The sequence below is a fragment of the Wolffia australiana genome, chromosome 5 (assembly GCF_029677425.1).
Source record: "Wolffia australiana isolate 7733 chromosome 5, ASM2967742v1".
NCBI lineage: Eukaryota > Viridiplantae > Streptophyta > Magnoliopsida > Alismatales > Araceae > Wolffia > Wolffia australiana.
The window spans coordinates 7,303,191-7,316,069 of NC_135839.1; the positions used below are offsets into that span (position 1 = coordinate 7,303,191).

Below are 12,879 nucleotides of genomic sequence, written 5' to 3' on the forward strand. Positions count from 1 at the left end.
TTGAAAGGCTTCTGAAACTTATCATGCCAATAATTAGTTTATTCTTCATGCCTAAAATGCTTATTATATTATGAAGACCCTGAAATGAAACATCACCTAGACTGCGACTGTTTCAAGATAAGGCATAACCGCATGGTACTGAGATATATTATTGGATTCTGGCTGTAAAGAACATGTAAACAAGAAGAGAACTATTCTTAATAGCAAATGAAAGAGATTACAGGGTTTTATAGGAAGCCCTAATGGGCTGACTAGAGAGGGCCCTTAATGGGCTAACAAGAGAGAGAAAATAAAGACATGTAATACTCAGATCAACACTCCCCCTCAAGCTGGAGCGTGGATGTTATCCACACCCAGCTTGGAACAGAGCTCCTCAAACCTAGGGGCATGAAGCCCTTTGGTGAAGATATCTGCAAGCTGTTCAGCGGACGGAACATAAGGCGTGCAAAAATCTCCCGATTCAAGCTTCTCTTTGATGAAATGGCGATCGATCTCGATGTGCTTTGTACGGTCATGCTGAACGGGGTCATGAGCAATGCTAATCGCCGATTTGTTGTCGCAGAACAGCTGGACAGGAGAGGGAACTGGACACCGTAGCTCACGAAGAAGCTGGGTAATCCAAAGTGCTTCACACAGACCATGCGCAAGGGCACGGAACTCCGCTTCAGCACTCGATCGAGAGACCACTTTCTGTTTCTTGCTCCTCCAAGTAATCAGATTGCCGCCTAAGAAGGTGCAATACCCAGATGTGGACCGACGATCAACCACAGAGCCGGCATAATCTGCATCGGTGTAGACTTCAAGACGCAGGCCGGTATGGCGACGAAACAATAATCCACGGCCAATGGTGCCCTTCAGGAAACGGAGGAGACGATGAGCAGCATGAAAATGGCTCATGCGAGGAGTCTGCATGAACTGACTCAGAACACCCACTGAATATGCAATGTCCGGGCGAGTGTGGGTGAGATAAAGCAGTTTTCCCACAAGTCTTCTATATGGGCCAGGCTCAGCAAGCTCCTCATCCGCATCGGCACCAAGTCGATGGTTCGCATCAATCGGTGTCGAAGCAGGCTTGGCGTCCTCCTTTCCAAGCTCACAGAGAAGGTCCACCGTATACTTTCTCTGACAAATAAAGATCCCGCTGGAAGAATAGGCCACCTCTATGCCAAGAAAGTACCTCAACGGGCCAAGATGGCGAATAGCAAATTCCGACGAGAGATACATAGCCAGCTCAGTAATGGTCGCCGATCATCAGCCGTAATAATGATGTCATCCACGTACACAAGAAGAATAGCGACTCCCCCTGACGTGGAATGGCGGTAGAAAAGGGTGTGATCACCATTACACTGACGGTATCCACGACGCTGCATGGCCGTCGTGAAACGACCAAACCAGGCACGAGGAGATTGCTTCAAGCCATATAATGCTTTCTTCAGGCGACAGACAACAGACTGCGGAGACGATGGCACTAAGGAAGTGTAGCCAGGAGGTAATGCCATGTAGATCTCCTCAGTCAACTCTCCATGCAGAAAAGCATTCTTCACATCATATTGTTGCAAAATCCAGCCCCGATCCGCAGCAAGGGCCAATAAGATCCGCACAGTATTCAGCTTGGCGACGGGAGCAAAGGTCTCCTGATAATCAATGCCATGTTTCTGAGTGAACCCTTGTGCCACAACCCGGGCTTTGTGGCGCTCAATAGAACCGTCAGAATTATGCTTCACAGCATACACCCAACGGCTACCCACGAGATGCTTCCCGGCCGGTAGAGGAACCAGATCCCACGTTTCATTGTGAGCAAGAGCCTGAAGTTCTTCCGCCATGGCCTGACGCCAATGCGGAAATGAAAGGGCAATGTCCACCGTCTTGGGAAGGGAAGTGGCATCAAGGGAGGTGAGAAGGGCATGATAAGAGGGTGAGAGGCGATGAGAGGAGATAGATTCCGCCAACTGATAGAGGGGAGAGGAACGGGAAGAGGGCAGCACGGCTAATGAGGAGGTGGCAGGAGGGGTGGAGGTTTAGGGAGACGGGGCAGCAGTAGACGAAGAAGGAAGCCGAGGCTTGCGACGAGCAAGGGTAATACCATAGCATTTTTCAGGCGGGCAGCGACGGATAGGGAGCGGAGGAATCGAAGAAGGTGCAGCAGAAGGGTCAAGCGCAGGAGCAGATACTGGAGGAGGCTCCACAGGAGGGACTGAGATGGCGGTCAGAGGCGGGTCGGGAGGCACAATTGCTGGAGGAGCAACAGGCGGAGACACGTCGGGCGGGGCCGGTGAAGAGGGACGAGGGACGAGGATGAGGAATTCGAGTGGATCGGAGGGAGATGGGGACGATGAGGGTTCAGGAGAGGAGGAATAGTAGGGAAGCAATTCATCAAACGTGGCATCTTTGGTGACAACGAACCGACGAGAGGGTGGATGATAGCATAAATAGCCTTTTTGGGTGGAAGAATAGCCAACAAACACACACTTGATAGCACGGGGATCCAGTTTATCACGACCAAGTTGGTGGTTGGGCGCATAGCATACACATCCAAATACACGAGGAGTAAGATGAGTTCGGAGAGAGAGAGTTGGAAAGGAATGCTGAAGACGGTCAATGGGAGTGGAGTAGTCAAGCACTCGAGATGGAAGGCGATTAAGAAGATGGATGGCGGTGGAGACGGCTTTCCCCCAAAAATACTTGGGCACATGCATATGGAAGAGAAGGCTCCGAGTCATTTCAAAGATGTGACGGAATTTTCTTTCAGCAACGCCATTTTGCTGTGGTATATAGGGACAAGAAGTTTCATGGATAATGCCTTTGTCTTCGAAGAAGGTGCTTAACGTGGTGTTAACGTAGTCTTTAGCATTGTCGGAGCGAAGCGAATGGATATAGAGAATTGAGTTTGGAGAAGGGAGTAAAATTGAGGAATGACACGAGATATCTCCGATTTGTTCTTCAAGAAATATGCCCACGTGAATCGAGTAGCGTTGTTTAAAAGAAACGGCGACCACCGAGAACCGGAAGTACTATGAATAGGGGAAGGCCCCCACACATCGGTGTGAATAAGGGAGAATGGGGTCAAAGAATGAGAAGACGAGATAGGATACGTGGTACGATGATGTTTGGCAATTCGACAAGCAGTACAAACAAAACGGTCCACAGAATGGCCTTGAAAGAGTTTAGGAAAGAGACGATAAAGAGTAGCAAAAGAAGGATGGCCGAGACGTCGATGAAGAAGCCACAAACGCTCGTGGGAAGCCGAAAGGGAAACTGCCGCAGCAGCAAAAGCAAGAGAACTCGAACAAGGACGAACAAGATAGAGCCCCTCATGCTCCTCAGCAATGGAAATCGTCCTCCCCGACACCTTATCACGATAAAAACATGAATTAGGAGAGAAGGTAAGGTCTTGTTTCAAGTCGCGAACAAGGCTAGATAGGGAGAGAAGATGATGAGTAAGGCGAGGAACATGAAGAACTTTAGATAGATGCATAGAAGAGGAAAGGGCCACACGACCAATAACCTCCACGGTGAGAAGATCGCCGGAGGCTGTTTTAACTTTGGAGGAGCCAAAAACGGGTGCATAAGTTTGAAAGGCTCGAGGATTTGGGGTCATGTGGGCGGTGGCACCGGAATCAAGAAGCCAAGTGGAAGAGGAAAAAGAATGGCCAGGAGGGGATGTAGGTGTGGGAAGACTGGTGGACATACCTGCGTGGGCCAAGGAGCATGAGCCCACGACTGGAGGATCAAGCAAGCGGCGTAGACGCTCCATCTCTTCCGGAGTGAAGCTAGCGGGCGAGGCACTAGTCGGGAGAAGACCGTACAGCATAGGCACTTGACCCGGGGGGGGGGCACGGACGAGGCGGCTGCAGCAAGGTTGCTCGGTTGTGCGCGTTTCCGTTGAAGCTTGTAGCACGTCTCCTTAGAGTGACCTCGCTTCTTGCAGTAATTGCAAAACAGCGAAGGATCACCCTTTGGAGAATCCTCCGTCCGAGCCGTCGGACCACGTGGCAAAGAGCCGGGTGGTGGAGTCGACGATGGGCGTGCAGACGAAGAGGAATGAGCTACAAGTGCCGAAGCCGAGTTCTGGGCCTGCTGAAAGCGGGATTCTTCAACCCGCACACTGTGGAGCGCATCCTTGAAGGTAGGACCAGTCTCCCGATGAATAAGCTGAGCCCGTACAACTTCATATTCCGGGTTCAGTCCCATAAGAAACTGGAAAACCCGAAGTTGAAGAATATATTGGCGGTCCACCGAATGGGGGTCGGGCGGCATGTAGTAGTCAATTTCATTCCACAACGAAATGAGCTCCGTACTGTACTCCATGATAGACCGGTCCCCTTGACTCAGGTTAGCGGCCCGATGTACCAATTCGTACAGAGTCGCAATGTTGTGCTTCTTGGAGTGGCTCTCAAGTACTGCTTCCCAGACCGCCCGAGCTGACTCTAGAGACATGAATTCACCTTTAACACTAGGTGAAATACTGTCCAAGAGCCAACGATGAACTACCCCCTCAACGTCCAGCCAGTCATAATACTTGGGATCGGTCCGGGAAGGTCCGTCTTCTAGAAGATGGTTCATGAGACGCCCTTTTAAAGTTATCTGGACGTACTGGCGCCATTGCAGGAGATTGAATCCAGTAAACATACCATCCGGAGGCATCCGAGGCAAAGAGGATGGTCCAGAGGAGGACGACCAATTCCCGGGCTTGAGAGGCACCGCAGATGCATGTGGCGTAGATACTGGTGTCGAGTCTGGCGTAACAGTAGAGGTCTGGGCTTCAACCGGGTTTGTCATGATGAAAGCAGAGTAGACCACAGTCAGAAGGCGCCGGAACGACGAGAAGCCGGGACTGCAGGCGCCGACGCCGGGCGCCGGACGGTGGGAGCTGGACGGCGGGTGCCGGACGCCGGGCGCTGGACGCTGGCGCCGGACGGCGGGCGCAGGGACGGCGGGAGCCGGACGGCGCCGCTGGACGGGCGGGCGCGGGGACGATGGTCGCCGGGCGGCGAGCCGGGCGGCGCGAGCCGGGGCGGCGCGAGCCGGGAGGGCACGAGCCGAGGCGGCGCGGGCCGGGACGGCGGGCGCCGGAGCGGAAGACGCTGGGACGGCGGACGTCAGAACGGCGAGCGCCTGGGAGGCCCGGAGCGAGACGGCGAGAGACCGGAGCGCGAGATCAGGCGGTTGTGAGAACCGCCGAAGATCGGAGCGCAAGGTCGAGCCCAGGAAACCCAGATTAGGGTTAGGGTTAGGGCTCTGATACCATGTAAACAAGAAAAGAACTATTCTTAATAGCAAATGAAAGAGATTACAGGGTTTTATAGGAAGCCCTAATGGGCTGACTAGAGAGGGCCCTTAATGGGCTAACAAGAGAGAGAAAATAAAGACATGTAATACTCAGATCAACAGAACATGTTAAGCAGATATGATTTAATGAAGAAAAGGAAAAAGTAAAACTATACTTATATTTACTGAACCGTTATAAAAAATATTATAACGGATGATAAGAAGCAGGTAAGAGTAATCAAGGAGAAATTAAGGTTGGGTATTTATTTTAGTGTCATGATATGAAGATTAAATTAAGGTTGGGTCCTTTTTATTTAATAAATGTTTAAAAAACTAGACTAGAGTGGGTAAGTAGACTATTGTGAGGTGGTAGAGCACTCATGTACTTGATGTTCCACCAGAATGATGATATGGTACTTTACGTTTGATTGAAGAGTTCGATTATTAAAAAGCAGATTAGAGGATAAGAGAAAGGGAGGGAAGAAAGCAACTTGGTGGATTGGATGGCGCCAAGTGTTGTAGAGATCATTACTCCTCATGTGCAGTAGTAGTTGTCTGCCAGAGGAAACGGTGAGCTCAGGCTCAAAAGGAGGTGCAAGAACAACCAGGACCAAAGCTGCCCTCCCTTCTGTATTGGAGGGCTTAAGTGCTAGGGAAGTTTGGCTTTGCATGGGCTGGGCCGATCGCCTCATATTTGGGCGGGGGGACAACATTCATATATGTCCGTCCAGATTGCATATGAGGCTTCCTTCCCAATCTACACAGAGTTTCATCTTGTTAATCAACAATTTCCTTTTTGCTTCTTGAATTGACTTCTCTAGACAGATTTGAGAATCAAAGTCCCACCATGTTTTCCTATATAGTATGCTGCTTAGCAATGTTAGATGAATAAGTTATCTGATTAGCACCACTGGTTCAAGGTATTCAACCTTGCAATCTCACTCATCATTTTTTTTGTCAGTTCAAGTTTTGGTGTCCTTTTGGTTATGGCAATAGAAAACAAGCTAGTTAATGTTCCAGAGGTGTTGGCAGCTGGTTCTCAGTGTCCTATGCATTTGGAAACTGCTCTCATTACTCTTACCCACCTCTCCTTTTACAGTGACAAAGTAGAGGTGAAGGTAAATATGCTTTGCATTGCTTATGCCATTTCCTCAAACAGTTTGTATATGGTTTCAATCTTAAAGTAATGAAATGAACTTTGTTTATGCTGTCTCTAGTTCCATCTTTGATTTTCATTCGGACTCAATGCCTTGTATCAGCATATGGATGTTTTTAGGGTTTGTAGATTTCTCTCTCTAGCTGATGATTCATCTTTTTTTTTTTGAAAAGTATGATTCGTTTATTTTCACTTTTAACTGTGTATTCCATTGCAGTTTTCTTCAGTTTTTGCTGTTTTGTTTATTTACTGTTCAACGAAGGAAAATTAAAGGTTTTTTCCTTGTTCTACTTGTCTTGGTTGTTCTCTGAAGTTCAGAGAGGAGTCATTGTTGGGTACTGGTTAAGTGAGCCATGAGATTATTTAAAGCCAACTAAATTTGATTACAGATCAAGAACTTGTAATTATCCTTACTAGAATGGCTGATGGGAAACTCTGAGATCAATAGAAGATCCAGGGGAGAAGTTTGCTAAAATGGATGTTTGTCAGTCATCTATTAGTGTCCCTAAGGTGATCATGGTCCTCTACTGGCGCCTTTCTGGTAGCATAGAAAGGTATTCTTTTTCAACGTTGATGCTGCAAGGGAAGCTCACAATGCACAATTATCTTTCTTTGTAGTTTTTCATGTGAAAGTTACACAACTGGATTCTGTCCTTCCCTTTCTTGATCATTTTAGTGTTCTCAAATGGTGGATGCACTAGATGGAGAACTCGGCAGAGCAATGGTTGCTAGCAGAGGGGTCCTCAATGAGACTCTGGCTTCTCAGGTTTCTATGATAACCCAAACTCTAGAGACAGATATAACAACATGGAAGGATACCGCGCCACAACCATTGGGAGACAGGAAAGGGGAAAGGTCCTCAAGAGGAAGTGGTTGTCTTTGACGGCAAACATTGCTCTAGGGTGACCGAATTATAAGGGAGCTAGAATGGAGAGGGTAGTTAAGGCTGGGTCACTGAGAATATTGCATATGGGAAGATCGCTCATGATGGGGATTGTCGAATCTTCTAGTAGCTTGCAAGTGTGATCGAATGAGGAGGCAAAGTGAAGAACAAGAAAAACATATATTAAAACGTTAACATACAAGTACATTTGAAGATCCCTTTTGTAGGGTAGTACCTAGCCGTTCATAACGACTAGTTATAACTGCTAGAAAACTAGCCGTTAGGACTTACCCGATTTGATATTTCAAATTGGGTAATGGGCCCAATACGGATAATTGGCTTTTATTTTAAGCCCGATAGGTATTACATTGTTTATTGGCCATACATTCAACAGGGATATCTTTGGCAAATTCATTGGATATAGATTGAAAAGGTGGTTTTTGCGGGATGAGTTCTGTCAGAACACACTCTGATAGAGACTGGTGGATGTGAAATTGCTTCCCCGATTTATTTCAACAAAAAAAAAAATTGCTTCCCCGATCACTGTTAGATAATATGTACCTTTTTCGAGAAGAAAAGGGGGAAGATCACCAGAGATTGATGATCAAGCTGATCTCATAATATATAAGAATGTGTAATACATTAAAGACGAGAGTGGTCCTCTTCCCACTCGTCACTCCCTCTGAAACCAGTACAAGATAAAACCCTCCACATCCTACAGGACGCTAATCCGTTGAGACAAGCTAATCCTTAAATACAACTTTATTGTGGTGCAGCCACATAGCCCATGGCATAGCAAGGAGCGTTATTCACCCCATACGCCATGTGCAGCATGACTGGTTGGAAGCCACCCCAGTGAGCTTATTTGCGTCACATATTGTCCGAGCGAATAAACACTTGAAGAACACGTGAGAGCAGCCTTCCTCGTCCTGCATAAACTTAAGGCATACTGCAAAGTTGTTTGGAAGCATTTTGGTTCTGGAGGACTCATCATAATGTGCTGCCATAAGAGCAGGCAGCCAAAAGTACACACCATAAGAGCATGAGATTAATAGAGTCGGGCTGGTGAGCATGCATGTTTCTTCTGCCATCGGATGCTCTTGGATCTTCTTCTTGGCATCCTGCACTGAAAAAATGGCCTCTCCACACCCAGCCATTTCGCTTCTCTCTCGAAGGTTGTGGATAAATAGTGCCTGCTGTATGCTCTGCTGATTGCACACCCTTTGATCTGACAACACAAAATCCAACATCATATTCCATGTGTCATCCCAACAGTCTTTAACCAACCCTGAGGGTTTTGTACAAGAGAGAATAGGTGGGAACTTCATTGTAAGGGACCTTGAGCCAATTCAGTCATTCATCCAATAATGGAGTAATGAGCTGCCAAGATTCAAGGAATGATTTTTATCATACGTTGCCAGAATGTAGATTGCCCTCTGACTGCAACTGCGCGACACCCACAGTTCATCTCCTTACCATAGCTATCTTTGGTGGGGATTTCAATGTGACACTGGAGACCAATGATAGGCCCAATGTAGGGGGGGGGGGTGCATGATCAGGGGTCGGAGGATTTCTGGGCTTTCTTGGCGTCAGCAGGGTTGCAGAAGATGGGGCCTAATGACTGTTGTTACACATGGCGAAGTTCGGAGAGAGTGGCTTATAAGTTGCGGCTGGATAGGTTCTTATGCTCAGTGGAGTTGATGGAGAGGTTCACGGGGGCAGATGTGCGCACGCTGTCCAGACCTATATTGGACCATACCCCGATCATTTGGCAGACTCATGAGGGCCATGGGCGGACCACGTATTTTAAAATTGACAAGTCATGGCTACGAGAAGGGGGGTTCTGAGAGGAGGTAAAGGATATATGGCGGACACAATCGGAGCAGGTGCCAGGGGCTAATAGAATGGCAAATCGCATAGATGGGCTGAGAGAACATTTGAAGAGCTACAGAAGGAGGATAAGGGAGGCGAGATGTAGAGTGAGGATCGAGGCCCTCACAAAGATTAGAGAACTGTCCGTTGTGGAGGACAGTGGGAGCAGGAACGAAAGAGGTGGAGAAATGTAGTGGCAGAGGAAGATAGGAAGAAGGAAATTGATTGGAGACAAAGGTCCAGGCAGCTCTGGGTAAAGGAGGCCCCAGTGTGAGGTTTTTCCACCTTGTAGCAAATGGTCGACGAAGAGTGAATCAGATTATATCAGTGAAGGTCGGATCACAGAGGTATACTGGCACGCAGGCAGTGGGTCGAGCAATGGCGGAGCATTTTTGTTCGATGTCACGGCGGGGGGCCCCGAACAGCTGGCGGTGGACAGGTCCGGGGGCGTCACAATTAACCCAAGACCAGAGAGATGATCTAGTGCGGCCTTTTGATATAGCGGAGGTTCTGGCAGCTATGGCAGGATTGAATGGCGAAGGCGCCCCGAGACCGGACGGCATACCGGTGTTTTTGTATAAGGAGTTCTGGAATGAGGTCAAAGGGGATGTGATGGCCACATTGGGGGAGCTGAGAAACCCTCAAGCAAATATAGAAAAGTTGAATAAATCTTTCCTATTTTTATTACCGAAGCAGCAAGGGGCAGAAAGTGTAGGCGACTACTGGCCCATATTGCTATCCAACTCCATATATCTTATAGTTGCAAAGGTATTGGCCAATCGACTACAAGGGGTGCTTGGGGATTTGGTTGGTTCATTTCAATCTGTCTTTGTTCCGGGTAGACAGCTAGTCGATAGTGCCATCTTGGCGGGGGAGATTATTGCTTCATGGAAGGATAATGGGACCAAGGGGTTCATGTGGAAGGTAGATTTTGCGAAGGCTTATGACTCTTTGGACTGGCGATTCCTATGGGCATCTTTACGAAGGAGGGGTTTCCAGGAGGAATAGATCAAATGTGTGAAGCGATGTGTGACCTCTCACTCCTTTGCGGTGCTGGTAAATGGATGCCCAGAGGGGGGGTGGATTAAACCGCAGAGAGGGATCAGGCAAGGGTGTCCTTTAGCACCGATGCTTTTTGTTCTGACAGCTGCTCTCCTATCCATCAGTACATCCTTGGCATGTGTGAGGGGGTGTATTAGGGGTTCCAGACGCCGAGCCATCCCTTGGGCATCCCTTTGATACAATATGACGATGATACACTGTTCTTCGTCGAGGGGTCGGTGGAGGAGGCCAAGAATTTGGCGGCACTCCTGCGGGTGTTCGCCGATTGTTCGGGCCTGAACATCAATAGAAGAAAATCAGAATTTGTGGGCTTTGGTTTATCGCCAGAGGAGGAGACCCAGTGCTCTAGTGCGCTTAGAACGTATGCGATACCTGGGGCTACCCCTATCCGTGGTAAATTACAAAAAGCAGATTGGCAACCAGTGGTGGAGAAGGTGGAGAGACGCTTGGAGGGATGGAAACAGAGAGTTTTATGGTGAGGGGGGAGACTAGTGCTATTGCAGTCAGTACTATCAGCAATACCAACCTTTTATTTATCTGTGTTTAAACTTCCCGTGGGTGTCGAGAAATGCCTAAGCGGGCTCATGCGGAGATTCTTTGGAAGGGGTCAAATGCAAGGAAGGGGCATGGCATGGCGTTGGTTTCATGGAATGACATTTGCACGTCAACTAAACAGGGTGGACTTGGAGTACCTCATCTAGATACACTGAATGTGGCTCTACTGACGGAATGGGTTAGACGGATCGTGGGACCGGAGGATGACCTGATTAAGGATGTCTTGAGGGACAGATACAGCTCCAATTTGGACTGGGAGAATTTGATGGATAAGGTGAAGGGGGAAGTCGGCCTTTTGGAGAGGGATGAGGAAGGTGTTCCCCTTGGTTAGGGAATTCGTGCGGGCTCTATTGGGGAATGACGTCGGCTTTAGGTTTTGGATGGATGATAGGACGTCGCGTGGACGCTTTCGAGACCTTTTCCCTCGCCTGTATGCCCTAGCCCGTCATCGGCAAGCATTGGTGGAAGAGTGTTGGGATGGTGTGTGGTGTCCAACTTTTGCGGCCATCTTATCTAATTAGCGGGTGGAGGATTTCTTTAGCCTTCAGCAAACACTGGGCAACTGGCGGCCAATGGAGGGGAGGACAGATGGGTGGATATGGGCATTGGGCCCGTTCTCCAGTCGAGGTGTATACCAGTGGTTGAGAACACACCACAATGAGGATCCGATCATCTTAGGGGCATGTCGCTCAATTTGGAGGTGAAAGATACCTCTGAAGGTCATGGTGTTTGCCTGGATGCTCACCAGAAAGCGAACAATGACTGCGTGAGACGTTGAAGGTTTTTCCCGGCAGAATCATCACTGTGCCTCCTGTGTACGGAGGAGGAAGAGGAGTGCGAGCATCTTTTTTTCCAATGTCGGGTTGCTGGTGCGATATGGGCTAGCCAGGACTATTAGAGATTATGTGGAGTTCGGTCTTATGAGCCACACTGCCGCAGCGTCAACGTGGGTTTGAGAAGGAGCGGGGGCTGAGGTTCGCGGTGCTTTGGGCGATATGGTCCCACCGCAATGAGGTCTTATTCAAGGGGAAGGCAATGTCGGTGGATAGGGCTATAAATGAAGTGCAGAGACTTGTGTTTTGTTGGTTTGGTCCTGGCTGAGGTGGAGGGTATGGGGGGCACGATGGGCCATTGTATTGGCCTAGATACCCCCCTGTCCATGTGTACAGAGGTTCACCACGCTGGGTGATCTTCTTTATTGTTCGGAAAAAAAAATCTTTGAAGACCTTTGTGACCAGGTCCTCCTCACACCCCATGGTCCAGCCGAAGCATTTTGTCAACAATGCCATGTTCATGGCTTGCAGGTGTAGAATTCCCTGCCCCCTCTATTCACCAGTCTTCATAGGTAATTTAAAGACTGATTGCAAATACCCGATGGCCTGTACGATAAAACTTGGCTCTGCTGTCCCTCTTGCCTCTTGTCCACCTTGATCATTGGCTGCCAATCAGTGTTTTATAGAATTTTCTTTTTTTAGTTGTTGTCCTAAATCGTGCATGGGTAATATCCCCATGGATGTATCCAAAATCTTAGAGCATTATATACCCTTCCCCCTAAGTTAGCCCAAACGCCACAAATGTTGATTTGGCTCCATTGATCTGTAAGAAGAAAAGACTAAGAATGGGTCCAATAGTGTGGAGAGATTCCTAGCCTCCTCAACAGAGCCTTTGATGAAGAAGGTGACATCTTCTTTATTGGAGTAACGGAATCGTTAGTAAGCTTGCCATCTTGAAGTGCTGTAGTAGGCCATGTGAACATGCGCTAATTGTACACATAGCAAGGGCATCCATTGCTAGGAGGAACATTATAATTATGTATCTTTAACATGACCTCTCACATTTTTTCTTTTTTTGAACAATAAGGAAGACCACCCGAAATTGGTGGCCTAGCTGCTATCATTAACAGTAAAGATTTTGTACAAACAATATACGATCCAACTCAAATAGGCTATCCTCTCCTTCCACCCCAAAAAAACATCAGCGCCTCCTCATCATGAGCAGCATTCTCCACCGAAGCCGCCCTACCTTTAAACACTACCTCATTTCGATGCAGCCATATCGTCTGGTGCACCGCGAGCATGCGCCC

General features: G+C 48.3%; 2 protein-coding genes across 4 annotated transcripts in view; one reads left to right on the forward strand and one right to left on the reverse strand.

The window, feature by feature from the left end:
- The window catches only part of ATM (Serine/Threonine-kinase ATM-like protein), a 131,384-nt gene that overhangs the window by 27,614 nt on the left and 90,891 nt on the right, over nucleotides 1-12,879 (forward strand). For all 3 annotated transcript variants that reach the window (XM_078574924.1, XM_078574922.1, XM_078574923.1), the window contains exon 26: nucleotides 6,230-6,386. In XM_078574924.1, the coding sequence (XP_078431050.1) occupies nucleotides 6,230-6,386 (157 nt within the window). The remainder of the gene's footprint in view (nucleotides 1-6,229; nucleotides 6,387-12,879) is intronic.
- LOC144702933 (uncharacterized) lies at nucleotides 97-4,629 on the reverse strand. The gene is made up of 3 exons (XM_078574958.1): nucleotides 3,691-4,629; nucleotides 2,954-3,349; nucleotides 97-162 (listed from the first exon to the last, which is right to left on the reverse strand). Exons 1-3 carry the CDS (start codon nucleotides 4,627-4,629, stop codon nucleotides 97-99), a joined length of 1,401 nt encoding a protein of 466 aa, XP_078431084.1.

What these genes read in the sequence shown, in the direction of transcription:
- LOC144702933 (XM_078574958.1), bottom strand. Translation starts at nt 4,629, where the DNA reads ATGTTTACTGGATTCAATCTCCTGCAATGGCGCCAGTACGTCCAGATA. An exon ending in ATGCTCCTTGGCCCACGCAG is followed by an intron (nt 3,350 to 3,690) that starts GTATGTCCACCA and finishes TATCGTGATAAG; the next exon opens with GTGTCGGGGAGGACGATTTC. An exon ending in ACGCTACTCGATTCACGTGG is followed by an intron (nt 163 to 2,953) that starts GCATATTTCTTG and finishes TGTTCTTTACAG; the next exon opens with CCAGAATCCAATAATATATC.